Here is a 13,737-nt window from a genome sequence, read left to right on the forward strand (position 1 = left end):
CTTTGGGCTATTCAAATAGAAGGTGTTGACCCCAGCTGTGTTCTATTGAATGAATCATTTGTGCAGGAGCTCATTGCACAGAACGTATGGTATTTTATCTTTGTTGGTTTTCTGCCAAATACAGTCTGCAACAATTTTTCCCCTTTGCCACATTTGCCGCTTGATATCCTTTAAAATATACCAGCTCCAAGTGTGAGAAAGCAAAATAGATTCTGGGCCTGCTCTGGCTGAGAGCTCTTTGCATGGATACTCCTGCGCTGGCACCAGGGCACCCTTCCTTTTGGAGAACATCCATTCCCCAGATCTGGACTCTTCTTGTGCTGAATGCTCTTAATCAGTGATGATTTAAAGTTAATTTAAAACTGCAGGGAACTGCAAAAGCTTGGGAGCAAGCACAGGAACAGGGATCCTCTTCATATACAAAACCAGGAGCTGGCTTGAAGCAGAGCAACAAACTTACACGACTTCGAACATCCTAAGCTTGGCACCTGCAGGGAAGGCCTGGAGGAAGGGAGGGATGCTTCTGCCATAGCTCTGCTCTGACTGTCCTCCGGGTATCACTTAAGTGGTGTGTTGGCAAGACACATTTCTGCCCACAAGGGCAGGAAACAAGATTATTTCATTAAGTGACGGAGGCATTGCGTGGCCAAAGCCACTGTTACACAAGGTTTGATTTGAAACAGTAAGCAAGAGGTCAAACTCTCTCAACACTGATCTCCCGAGGGAGAAGAGATAAGGAGGAGTGCTAAGATTTCCATGCTCCCACATGAGTAGATAAGGTCTGAATGAGCAGCCTCATCCATAGGCTGCTTCCCTAGGCATATTTTATAGCTTACACTGGAAACCCTCATACTTCTCTACACTGAATCACTTAATTATGGTTTCCACAAGAAATTCAGAGCAGGATCTCTTCCCACAAAATTTACTCTCACCTGCACTCCTTTTATCACTGAAGATGACTGTTTGTCAGCACTACCTCTACCGATGAGAGAGTTCACATGCAGCTCAATTTAGCAGCCGATGAAGGCAAGACTATTCTCCTATGTGCAAGCTTCCAAAATGCTCGCCTGTGACTGTGTGTGGCATAAACATCTCCAGGAGGAACCATTCATTCAGGACATGCTTGTGGTCTTGGTACGTCCTTTCTGCTAGGCAAGGAACCGCTTTTACAACAGCCAGCCTCCATCATTGGGGGCCACCTTCCAGTTTCCCAGGAAAGCCTTGCTCAGGTGGAGATATTGCAGATGGGATGCAGCCCCATTAATCTCTGCCATCCCGGCTTCCTCATGCCTGAGCTGTTCTCCATCATAGGAGGCTCCCTCTTTACTACGCCCTTCCTCCCATGTGCAACAGAAACGTAACAGCCCAGCTAAGCCTGACCCTGGGCAAACACTGAACACAGACAAGACGCTGTTTTGAAAGCCACCAGTTAATTCATCTTGCAGAAGCAGGTTATTTCTGATGTGAAACGCTTGCTCCCATCCCCTCAAATCAGCAAGCTGGGGTTCACATGCAGCTCTGTGAGAAGGCTCTTCCTCAGTCACCCAAGGACTTACATTGACACACGTGCCAATATTATAGGCAGAGTTGAAAGCATCACTGTAATTACAGTTCACTATTGTATAACTCCAGTTTTGGTTGCTCATAACTTCATCTATAATTAATTGTTTGGGCCGAAAATTTCCCCACTTGGGTTTGGCCTCAGGCTAAACTTCTTCATTTCAGCTGAAAAGGCTCAAGTCTTTCCCAAGAATATGTTTAAGGAAAAAGACTCCGTTTTGCCCCTGTTGAAAGGGTCTTTTTGTCATTTACTGAAATGCTCTCATATCTCCATGTTTCTAAAAGCAGTACCTTGAAATACTGGCAGACTACTGCTGTGAACTACGTCTCTTTTTGCGTTCTCAGGGGGAAAGAGGGATCATAATTTGGCTGTTTTCAGCCTCTGAATTAATATATACATATATTTGCTGTTTACACATGTGCAGCAGAGATCCAGTGGCTACTTTGCCTGTGCTCAGTGCTGAGCAAGCTCGCTGCCCGGCTGTGCCAGACACACCGGTGAGGCAACACATGCAGCCTCCAGCTGTGACCAGGGACGCTCCTGCAGCTGCAGGTTTGGTAGGGCTTTCATTGCAAATGTGCCTTTGGTCGCAGAGAGCTGGGAGACAGCTCAAGCGGAGCGAGGAGATGGACATTACACCTCAGTCAACACTGGGGAAACAGCTACTAAAAAGAACCTGTGGTCAGCCTATTTCCAGAGGAATGTCTGACCTGCAGACAACAAAGATGACCCTGGGTGTACATGGAGCGGTGAAGACAAGCCAAAATACTCAAGAGTTGTTCAGTAAACAGCTGCTGTCTACTCTGGTTACCCAAAGAGACAGAGGTGGAGAAAATGTGTATGTGATTCCCCATTAAAAAGAGCACAGCACAGCTCCACACGCCTGAACGCAATCTGCATGAGCAACCTTCACCTAGCATTTCTGCAATATCTGAATTTGGAATCTTACGACAAACTAAAGATGTTACACCCACTTTCAGAGGGGGGACACACTCAGTGACTTCTGGTCATGCAGAAAACAGAAAGCACATCTCACTAGAGAGAAGAAACCCCGCAAAGGAAGGGAAGTCTTGAAAAATTCGAACGAAGAAATGCAAACTACTTCATTAAATTCTATACCAACCCAACAGAGTTCAGAAATGTCATTAAGAAAAAAAGAAAACCCAGCACTCAACCACCTAGAAGCTAACTAGAAAAGCAAAATGGGCCCACTCTAACATAGGAATTAAAACACTTAGAGACAGTTCTTACTACTCTGTGAACATGAGTCAGTACAAGTGAAAATGGTGCACAGATGGGCCAGCACAGAAGCAACAGAAGTGCCGTGATATTTACAAGGGGGAAAAAAAAAGATCTTCCCTTACAAGTGTAAATATACCAGAGAAATCATCCGCTCGCAGCACAAACCAGGGCTTTGATGTAGCAAACACTCCCACCAGGGACAGCACTGGCTCCGCCGGGAGGAGTCGGGCTGGTAGACGTTGCATCTGGAAGGCAGTAGGCTCACAGCGCTGAGCTTTCCCAAGGAGTCACAACATGCACAAACACGCCAGATGACACGGACCATTTTATAACCTTGATGCAACCGGCAGCAAGGGGCCAAGCACCATCCCAGGCCACAGAGAGATGCTAAGAAGGGAAGAACCATCATGAGCACTGGCTCTACCACCTGGCAGGCAGGAGAGCCCCACCAGCCCGGGCTCCAGCCGCACGCAGCCTGCGCGCCTCAGCTCTGGGCAGCCCGCAGCCACCCCTGCCACCAGCGATACAGCAGCTTAAAGACATGGGAAGCAAAGCTGGTGGTGCTCTGCACAGAGCCAAGCATGTCGGGGTTCCCCAGCCCCTCCTGGAGCAGGGATAACGCAGGGGGCTCTCCCTCCAGCCTCTCCCAGGTCACCCCGCTCGGTTCACAGCGCGGCCACCGGGCTGAGCTCTCCAGGCAAATCACATTTCTCCCCACCCGTCTTCCCCTCACCTGTAAAACAGCAGTAACAATATTTACACTTCTGCAGTTGGCTCAAGATGGGGGAATAAAAACTTAATGATCACCAGCGCTATTCGCCAAGCGACAGCTGAGGGCTTGACTGTGGCAGGAGCGGCACCGGAGTCCAAAGAGCAGGCTGAGCTCCCAGAGCAGGGCTGCAGGAGATAGCACAAACCTCACCGCAGCGGTAAAAACGTCTTGACAGCCTAAACCGGGAAGGGAACAGCTTCCCCATCGCTTACGAACTTGTTTGCAGTGAATTATCACAACATTTTATAATGGGTTTCCAAGTAGGTCAACCCAACTCCCCCTTCGGCTACTCTGACCACTGACTGCAGTGACACACGCACTTGTGTTCTACAGGAAAAACATTTTTAAACAATAAAACCAGATTTCAGAACCTCTCACCTCCCTCAGGGACCCTCTAACAACTTTTGCGGGTTCGCGCTACATTGTCTCACTTGCAAAGACTTTTTTTTTCTTCCCGGTGTTGTGCGAAAGACCGGAGCACAGCAGGAGACATTAATTTACGGAGCAGACAGCAATTCTGCCATCAAATGAACAAAATGAAAGAGTAACAGAGACTTACACTTAGAGTCACCCCTAAGTGTTTCACATGACAACAGCAGGGAAAACACAGTCCAGACTGTTGTTTTAATGTTGATAATATTCCAAAATCTGCAGCGCTTGCTAATTTCTCAGAGGAAATAAAATCTTTGACATCAGTGGGAATTCTGTCTGGGCATGGAAGTTGGTGGTTACATTAAGGTCTAGCTGTAAGAGTCTGTTTGGATGGCAAGATCTTTAGCACAAAGTTCCTTTCCATGCCTGCCCAGAGCACCTGGACTGCCAAGCAGAGGGCAAAACTTCAGTCGAATTGCGCTAGACCTGAATACCTCTGTGCATGCACCGTGCTTTCTGCCAACGCCCGTGCTAGAGGAAAGGCTGTTCTGGTCTTTGCTACAGGCAGGGCTGACCCTTCGCCACCCCCTGCCAGCAGCCGGAGGGCTGCCCGGCGTGCCAGCCTGCTCTGCCGGAGCGCGGTTGCTCCTTGCATCTCAGTGGGCTGGTTATCGCTGTGCGCATCCCGCTCCAACGTGGGCCATGGCTGGAAAAAACAAGGCTGTTAAATTTCCCCCAAAATCAGGAAGATGGGAAAAAATACAGGAGGTGAGGGGGGAGGGAAGAGGGGAAGAAAAGCGTTATGATCACGGCAGCAGGGAGAAGGAAAGAAAAAGAGTTAAGACAGGAAAAAAATTCAATGTAGTACGAGCATAAATCAGGATCACTTCAGGCATATGTCAAAATAGTGTCAGATCTTTTTCTGTTCATTAAGTCAGCAGTTAAACACCCACCAGCTCCACTTCTTGCTAGCCCTGGAGTTTTGCTACACCTGGAGATCCACACTATGGCATCAGCAGTAGAAAAAAATGGATTTGTAGGCAAATGACCTCATTTAAGAGCACTTTGGGTGAACTCCTGTACCCTGACCCGTGTTACCACGAGGTCCACCAGCAGGGCTCAGGTCACATACTCCCTACGGTGGCGACCAGCCCAAGAGCCAGGACCAGAGCACAACAAAACAACATGGAAAAAGGACCTGAATTTTGCAGACCAAGACCTGAATTTTGCAGAACAAGACCAAGATCAGAGCACAACAAAACAACATGGAAAACGGGCCTGAATTTTGCATATTTTTTCCCCCTATTTTTAAGTCACATGTAACAGCACTTAACATATGTCCTTAGGGTCTGATAAAAAGGAAATTACCCCCATCATACCAAGTTAAAAAGATCAAATTCATATCTATCCAGCTAATGTGGCAGAGATTACCAGCCTGAACAGTCCCAACAAGGGAACAACTGTGCTTCAGTCTGAGAAGAACTTATCCATCTCTGCCACTTCGAGTTTTTAACTCTCTCTCACATTTACGGAAGAGTCACAGAGAAAATACCAGACACATGAGCATTTTTCAATAAGGTTTTGAACATGCAACAAAATGTAATATAAAATCACTGCCCAATTACAAAATTTTATAGCATGGTTTTAAAAAAAAATAAACTCAAAACCCAACCCACACACAGTAACTTAAGAACAACCCCAAACTTTCTGGGTTTTATAAACGTTAGTTTCCTTTTTCGTACATAACTTCTGTTACACTTGACGGAACTTTTCCATTACAGGTAGAACGATGAGTAAACAAGCAAACCCCCACTTACAACAGAGGGATAACACAAGACAGAGTGCATATTAGATTGAGACCACGGTAATTTCCTAGGACTGTATTTAGATGAAAGAGTCTGGATTTTTTAGTGGTTTTGGCCTTAAAACCCTTCCCAAGGGACATGTACAATTTAGCTGTGCTAAAAGTCTCCTTTAGGTTCAACAGCCAAGAAGATAGTGTCATCTCGCTTCTCCAACAGCCAGCATCCAGGATTTGGCAACAAAACTGCTTTCCCCCCAAGCAGTATCAGCCCTGAGCCGTAGCTCCTCTTTACCGGTGCCCACCTCACCATTATATTAACCCAGCCACACTGATCACGCCTGTCCGGTGCAAGGTAAAGCAAACCAAGCAGACACCTTGATCGCCTGACACTACCTGCTCTGCACTCAAATTTCCACCATTCTCAGCCTGAATAAGGCTGCTTTATGCAACATTTTATTACTGCAGGTAATACTGCACACTCTCAGCAACAGGAACAAAGATTTTGGTGAAAGCCAGTTTGTTTGTTTGAGGGTTTGGGGTTTTTTTTCCCCCCTTAAAAAAAAAAAATAAATCTCCCCGTTTGTAACTATGAACATTCCCCGCCAGTCCTCAGTCAGCCAAAAAACACATGAGGTCTTTCTGAAAAACCAAGTTCTGTGCAATGAAGTTATTAACTGCTGGGAAAGGCAGGAAAGCTCTTTTACAGCTGTTCATTGATCCACTGAACGTCACCTTACACTCTGTAGCCCCTTTTGGATTCTGCAGACTTCTGGAGTAGGCTGAGAAGAAAATAAAAAACTTGGCCAGGGCAGTTATGCTCCTTCTTGAGACATGTTTTTTTTGGGTTCAGGCCTCAGATTCTCAGCCAACGACTTCTGTCCCTGGTGGAAAATCTAAAAAAAACCAAAAAAAACCCCAAAACAACAAAAAAAAACCCACGCCATTTTTTTCTGCTTTTCAGGAATCTAGAGAACAAACATGAGATTCTAATGTGTTTGTGAAAGATGGGAATTGACCCCAATGCCCCGGTGTCCTTTCATTTGAGATAATTTCTCAGTTATTCTGAGAAAATAAAGTCCGGAACATCTCTGCCCACAAGTCCTGCTGTCAAAAGAGCAGTGCAGCATGCAGTGCTGGACCCGTGTGCTGCCAGCAGCCTGATGCTGGGAAGCAGGAGAGGAGGCAGCCTGGCCGCACCGGCTGCCGCTCAGCACCAGGCACCTCCAGGCACCCTGCAAGGCACAGTGCTGCGCACACTCTGGTCCTGCTCCCACGGAAGGGGACAGCCTGGTCTACCCAATGCCGAAGTCACCATCACCAACGCTCCAGCATGTCCACACGGTGACTTTAATGACTCTCGGAAACCCTTTACATCGGTACCATGGCTTGTGTCAGTTACTCTGGTTTCAAACAGGTGCATGTAAGCCTTGTTTTAAGCAATTGGCTATCGTCCCGGCGTAGACGAGGCCAGAATTAATTTTCTCTATTTAATTTACGATTCAACATTTTTATTCTAAAACTGTACGCTGATACTTGGGGACCAGCAGGTGCATTTAATCAGTACATAAACCATACTGAAGCAGTCCTGCTTCTTCTCATTCCTGTGCTCTCTAGCACGAGCACACCATTCCTCACACCCAGCCTGCTGCTTAGCTTTCTCTCCTCTTTCCCTTTTAAATGGCACAGACAGCTGATGAAGAGCCAGGCACTCACCTTGACCCAGACTCGAAGCTCCATCACACTTTCTCAGCAGGAACAGCCAGGCTTGAAATGAGAGGTAATGCTTGGCAGGTGCTCCCAGGGGACTGGCCAAAAATAAATGCACTCTCCAGTTAATTTCCATCCTCGTACTACCAACGTTTCTCCTTTAAAAGAGCAGCTAAAGCATTTGATTTACACAAGGCAAGGAGGTTCTGCGCGTGTTTGCACTAGCAGTGGCAGACCCAGCACACAATGGGGAACATTCAGACCCATTTTAAGCACCTACGTAAGGTGCCCATGTTCCCCATGTGGACAAGAGATCTTTTAGGGTTTGATTCAGAGGACTGTAATTAGGAACCTGCCTCTCACCTTTGATTACAGCAGGAGTCTAGACATCCAATGTAGGCAGAGAAATGGCATGCTTAAAATTAGCTTGTGCAAATATGCCCCAATGCATGCGTTGTGCAAGGCAGCAGCCTGGATGCTCTTTGGGAAGATGGTTACGGCGAGTAGTACCCGGCACTTGGCACGCGGTGAGAAGTGGAGGAAGTCTGTTTACAGGGAGCTCTACTCAGCCGTGACTTCCACCACAAGCCACTGCAGCCAGCCACAGAATGCCACAGGCTGGGGGGGGGAACTGAGCCCCAAAGACCCCCAGCTGCTTCCCTCAGCTCAGCTGCTGGCATTGAAGGAGGAAAGTCTGCTGGATCCCAGCTCTGGCACAGGACCAGAGCCAGCAGCACAGCAACTGGCCAGCCCATTGCCCAGGGAAACCTACTCCTTCCTTCTCCACGTGATGTAGCTGTGACAGAAGAGACTGGGAATATCCCTGAGCCTTTTAACCGCAGGGCTGCTGGGGTGGTGCAGGCTAGGGGCCGTTTGTAGGGTTGCCATCTCATACTACTGCTTGCCTTTTTTTTTTTGCCTTTTGTTTTTTTTAAAGGAACCACTTAGATCATATCTTTAATCAAGGCTTTAGAAAACAAGGCATGTAGCAAATCTGAACAGACAATAAAATAGTAATATTAATTAATAATAATAAAAATAAGAAAAACAATACCTCAGGCAGGAGACTGACACAGGTGGAAATGTACTTCGGCCTCTGAAATTGCTCATTTTCAATTGTGTATTTTCATTTTCCATCAGAGATAACTGTGTGGTAAGGCTATGTGTTGCTACATGACAGCTCACTCTGCTTTTAAAACAGCAGCACTTCAGTAGCAGCTAAATAGATGCTTTTTATGTGTCCATCACTTATCAAGGGTAATTGATTAGTGCCTGCGAGGGACTCTGAGATCTAACGGATTACGTATTCTGAGCCTGCTAAATTATTTGAATAGGTTTAGGAAGAAAAAGGTTCTAAATCAGATTTTCGTGTGACCCAGCATTACCTTTCCTGATCAGCGTTTCCCCTGCCCTTCAAACATATTTTTGCTCGGATAGACAAACACATGCTAAGCCAGGCAGCAGGTTTTCAAAGGCAGCAAGAAAGAGTTAAGCGTTATACCTGGTAAAACATAACGGGAAGCAAGTATCTTTTCCCACTGAAAGTTTCTCCGATGGCTGTTTATTCTGCTATTTAAAGATTACAGCTTTAACCTAGCTCAAGAGAAGAAAATGAAAAGGTCGTAGCTCCCCTGAGCTCAGAGGAAAGCAATCCAACGGGAAGACGGCACTGCAGCCCTGGACAACATAACGTGTGTGAGGCTCGGCATGGACACGGACATGGACACATCCTCGGCGGAGCAACTGGAAGTGTTTAAGCCTCGGCTGCCTGCCTTAAACACACCCCGAACCAAGAATAGCCTGGACTCCTGGGCACAGGTCAGGCGATGCTGAGTCACTTGCTGGCCGATCCCCAGGCTTTCCAGCTGCCTCGGGCTCGGCCTCCCTTAAAGACACAACTTGCACCCATCACACACAACCCCGGCTCTGGCTGGCCATGCCAGGCCAGGGACGGCACCCTCGGGTGTCAGGGGGTTTAGCCAGATGGGTGGCTCCAACATGAACTCCCCGTTCGTACCGCCCCGTTTCCCTCCAGCTCTGGAGCGCAGCGCTGCTGCTGCCTTCCTGCCAATTAAACGCTACATTCATACATTTCTTTGTAATTATGAATCAACTCACAAGCATCGGTGCGCACCCCAGGCTCACACAGAACAGCAAACAATATACTGTCACGGGTTGCATCAGCTGCTGCGATGCTCTCTCATGCCTTCAGGCTTGCTAAAGCTGATCTAACTCTAATATAATAGCCTTTTTACCCGCCTCCTCCCTCAACAATTACCAGAGGCTTGGAAAGGCATTGAAATGCAAATAGCTGATGGAGAGGTTATTGGAGAACCAGACTGGGAAGGTACAAACATGGTCCTGCTAGTTCCCTTCAGTTTGATTCTAACAGGACCGTAACCCTGAATTTATTTTTGTATAAATAGGAAGACAGGCATTATTGTCAACGCGACAGGCATTATTGTCAATGCACAGACTGCCCTGTATAGCAGCTGAGCTGCATCTTCTCCAGCTCAGCTCCTCTGTAATCTGGGACCCCTGTTACTCCCGCTAGCAGCTGCAGCAGCAGAGAGGATTGCACAGTACAGAAGCTTCTGCAACTCCGATGGCATGATATGAGCACACTGAACCATGCTAACCTACCAAAACCCGCTCCGGTGCAGGCTTCAGAGCTCTTTCCCCCTGAAGCTTACTGGAAGGCAAGGCACTGGGTGCCACACAGCCTGCGATCTTCTGTGTGGCCACAGATGAAAATCAACAACAGAGCATCCCTCACTCTGCTATCCCAACACATCCTTCACCCCAGGCACTGCTAAAGAAGGTTATAACTCCCCCACGGTCTGTTTACACACTATCTGTTCCAGTTATGTTCCCAGCAAGGACAAAAAGCACTGTTTGGACCCAAGGCAGTCCCGACAGCCGGCTGGAACAGCCAGGGTCAGCATTATCTCCCAGCTGCTAGGAGGTGGGGGGGACAAGGACAACCCCGACACTTCTTCAGCCTTTCAGTCCCCACTAAGGCTTTAGGAATTCCTCCTAAATATAGGCTGGATCCTCACCCCCATTTCTGTAGTGAAACAACCTACAAATACCAACGCAGAAGATACCGCAGCATTAACAATTCCCTCCCCCGGTTTAAAAAGGGATGTAGGGTCCGGCACACGAGCTACAGGGGGCCAGCTCCTCTGCTTTGGCAAGGACGTGGCCTGAGGGCAGATCTAATCGCGGTTTACAGCTACTTAAGGGCAGTTATTAAGGTTACAGACCCAAACGCTTCTTGGCAAAGCCAGGCAACGCAACAGGGGGCAACGGCCAAAGAAGCGGCCAGGGGCGGGGCGGGGGGTCAGACTGGACCCAGTAGAGTCTCCGTCACTGGGCAGTGGGGCAGCACTGCCCTGGGTCATCCCGGAGGTGGGGGAAGCTCCATCCCAGGAGCTTTCCAGCGCCCCACCAAAGCCACGCCGATGTGACCGGCTGCCCGTATGTCCCGCTCCGAGGGGGCGTTCGGGCTAGAGACCTCCAGAGGTCGCTTCCAGCCAACATTTCCACGGCTCCGCACCCTCCACGTCAAAAACCGTGGCACTAAAGGGTGAAATCGCAGCAGCTCCCTGCCCTTCTGCCGAGCCCCTCCCGGGAGCGGGGCTGAGCACCCCCGCGCCACCCGGCACCGCGGCCCCCGCAGCCCCAGCCCCCCCCCCGCCGCATCCGCCCCCGGCAGCGGCGACCCCGGACCCGCACAGGCCTCCCGCCAGCTCCCGGCCCTGCCGCCAGCACGGGTTCCCCCCGCTTCGGCGAGCAGCGGCGGGGGGCTGCGCCCGGCGGCCCCCGCCGCACAGGCCGGGAGGGGCGCACCGCGGCCGGGCCGCAGCAACGCGCCTTCTCGGCGCCGGCAAGAGGCGGGCAGGGCACGGAGCCGTCGGGACCCCGCCAGCCCCGCGGCTGCCGCCGGGGCTCCGCCGCCCCCCGGGCGCGCCCCCTCCCCGCCGGGGCCTCGGGGCCGGGCGGCGGCACCAACGGGGGCCGGCAGCGCCGTGAGCCCGCCCCGCCCCGCCCCGTCCCGCCCCGGCGGAGGCAGGCGGCCGTGCCCGCGGCAGACGCGCAGCCCCGCCGCGACATGGCCGGCCGCCGCCTCCTGGGGCTCCTCCTCGCCTTCGCCGCGCTGCTGGGCGCAGGTAGGGCGGCCTGGCCGCTGGCGGCGCGGGGCGGCGGCGGGAGGGGGCGGCCCGGGGGGGTCCCGTTGGGCGGCAGCGGGAGGGGGCGGCCCGCGGACCGGGGAAGGGGGGGGGGGTCCCGCGGGGCGCGGCGCCGTTTGCGCATGATCGCGGCGCCGGGCCCGGCCCAGGCACGGCGGAAACCCCCTCCCGACCGGCCGGGGTCGCCCCGCAGGGTGCACCCCCGGGGGGACACCGTGCAGCGGCTGCAGCCCCCCGCCCCCGCCGCGGGTTGGATGCATCCCCCCAGCAGCGCGCAGCCCGGCCCGAGGGGTGGGTGTGGGGGAGGCTCACGGGGCCGCGGAGATGCACCCCGGGGAGGGTCCCTAGGAGGGTGCATCGCCCGGGGGATCGTCACTGGGGGGGTTGCACCCCCGGGGCCCCACCCAGCGCAGAGCACCCTTGTACCGCAGCGGGTGGCGGGACGCCAGGCTGTGCACCAGGGCCGGGCCCCGCCAGAGCCCTTCCCGGGGCGCCCCCTCTGCCCCCCGCCCCTGTCTGGGCTCTTCTCGTCCCCCGACAGCGCCTGTCCCTTGTGGGTCCGTTCCCGTCCCCCGTCCGTCCCCCCCAGCAGCTGCTCCTGCACAGGTGCCGGACAGATAGGATGCGCCAGCCCGTCGGTGGGTGACAATACTGGCCATTACAGCAGCTCGGAGGGCAGCCTCTGCCTCTGCCTGAGAAAGTGGTGCACCGAGGTTTGCACAAAATGTGCGATGCTGCAGGTATGAGGCTCTGTAGCAGCCTGTGTCGTGGGTAATCCCAGACCGAGAGAGTCACAGAGCTGTCAGGGACGGAGTTTGGGTTTTGGATCTCTGCTGACAGAGCTACGGGATTAGCAGATTCTCCGGGTGACCCAAATTTCTCAGGCTGCTGGCTATATTCTCAATCTTTTTCAGTCCCACCGCTGTTTCTGCAGATTGGAATAGTCTAACCCAGAAACCAGTCCCAGCTGGACAGTAACTGGGAAGATAGAGGGGGAAAAAGCACACTGGGTTGTTTTGGGGGGTGAGGGTAGGTAATTAAAATCAGGGCAAAGCTTACCACAGCTCTTTGTTAGTTTCCTTTAAAAAAACAGCTGTTTGCTTATTTGAATAGGAAAAAAGTCCCCTGAAAGGTTGGACAGAGGAAACAGACGGCAATTATGTAAAAGGCCTTGGGAAAGTTTTTCTAAAAAAAAATCTATTAGCAAGGAGGCACGTATCAAACACCGGTTGGTTAGACGATACTAGCATCAAAATGAAGAGTGAACTGGGCCAGGACCAGCTTTTGCTGTTGGAAGAGATGAGGTTTCCCATTGAGTCAGCCTGGAATTAGTCTCCGTTTGCATGAGGTGCGTACATGCTGGTGCACCTCGAAGGGTAGCACCATGGTCCAGAGTTGCTTATGCTCACCAATTTAGCAGCTACATTTTTAATTTAGATATCTGTTTGATAGGCTGAGCCAAGAGACTATGCATAAAGTTTTAGATTAACATTTTAAAAAAATCTGTTTAGTCGGCAGTAAAGCTATTTGCATTCTGCGCTTGCAACGTGGGCAAAGAAACATGCAGTTCTGTTTCATTTTGGAGCTCTGGGCTGCAGACTCCAGCTCTTAAATATCCTTGGCTGTGTTTGTATCAAAATGAATTTCACTGAAACGTTCATAAATCATTCCCGCCAGCGCAAGGTTTCACAGGTAATTGAGCAACATTAAGTTCAGCTCCTGTCTGAGCTGCTTTAAATGGCCTCTCCGTGGAAGTAACTGTATAAAGGTAGGCAGGGTCTGCACTTGCAAGCTCTCCTGCACAGCGTCCTGGTCCTGCTGACACTGGGCACGTAAGGTGCCGGTGCTCCAGCCTTCCCAGGTGGCCTCCGGTTCCTCCCCTGAGGGGTGGTGGCTCTCCCAGCCCATGGCTGGGTGCCTGCTCCTCCATCTGTCTCTCTCCCAAACTCTTGGGAGCAGCTTTGCAGCACCCTGACAGAGGCGCGGAGAGCCCTTCCCCACCTGAGCACTCAGCTGGCCTTCTGGGCAGCGAGGTGGCCTCCCCGCCACCATCCCGTGCCCACAGGAGAACATCAGGGGGTGGTAA

The 13,737-nt window shown here is 51.3% G+C and overlaps 1 protein-coding gene across 7 annotated transcripts in view; it reads left to right on the forward strand.

Moving 5' to 3' along the window:
- The first annotated feature begins 11,517 nt into the window (after positions 1 to 11,517).
- CD99L2 (CD99 molecule like 2) overlaps positions 11,518 to 13,737 on the forward strand; it is a 32,800-nt gene continuing 30,580 nt past the window's right edge. For all 7 annotated transcript variants that reach the window (XM_055727573.1, XM_055727574.1, XM_055727575.1 and 4 more), the window contains exon 1: positions 11,518 to 11,630. In XM_055727573.1, the coding sequence (XP_055583548.1) occupies positions 11,573 to 11,630 (58 nt within the window). In that variant the 5' untranslated portion in view covers positions 11,518 to 11,572. The remainder of the gene's footprint in view (positions 11,631 to 13,737) is intronic.

Source organism: Falco cherrug, chromosome 15 (genome assembly GCF_023634085.1).
Source record: "Falco cherrug isolate bFalChe1 chromosome 15, bFalChe1.pri, whole genome shotgun sequence".
Classification (NCBI taxonomy): Eukaryota; Metazoa; Chordata; class Aves; order Falconiformes; family Falconidae; genus Falco; species Falco cherrug.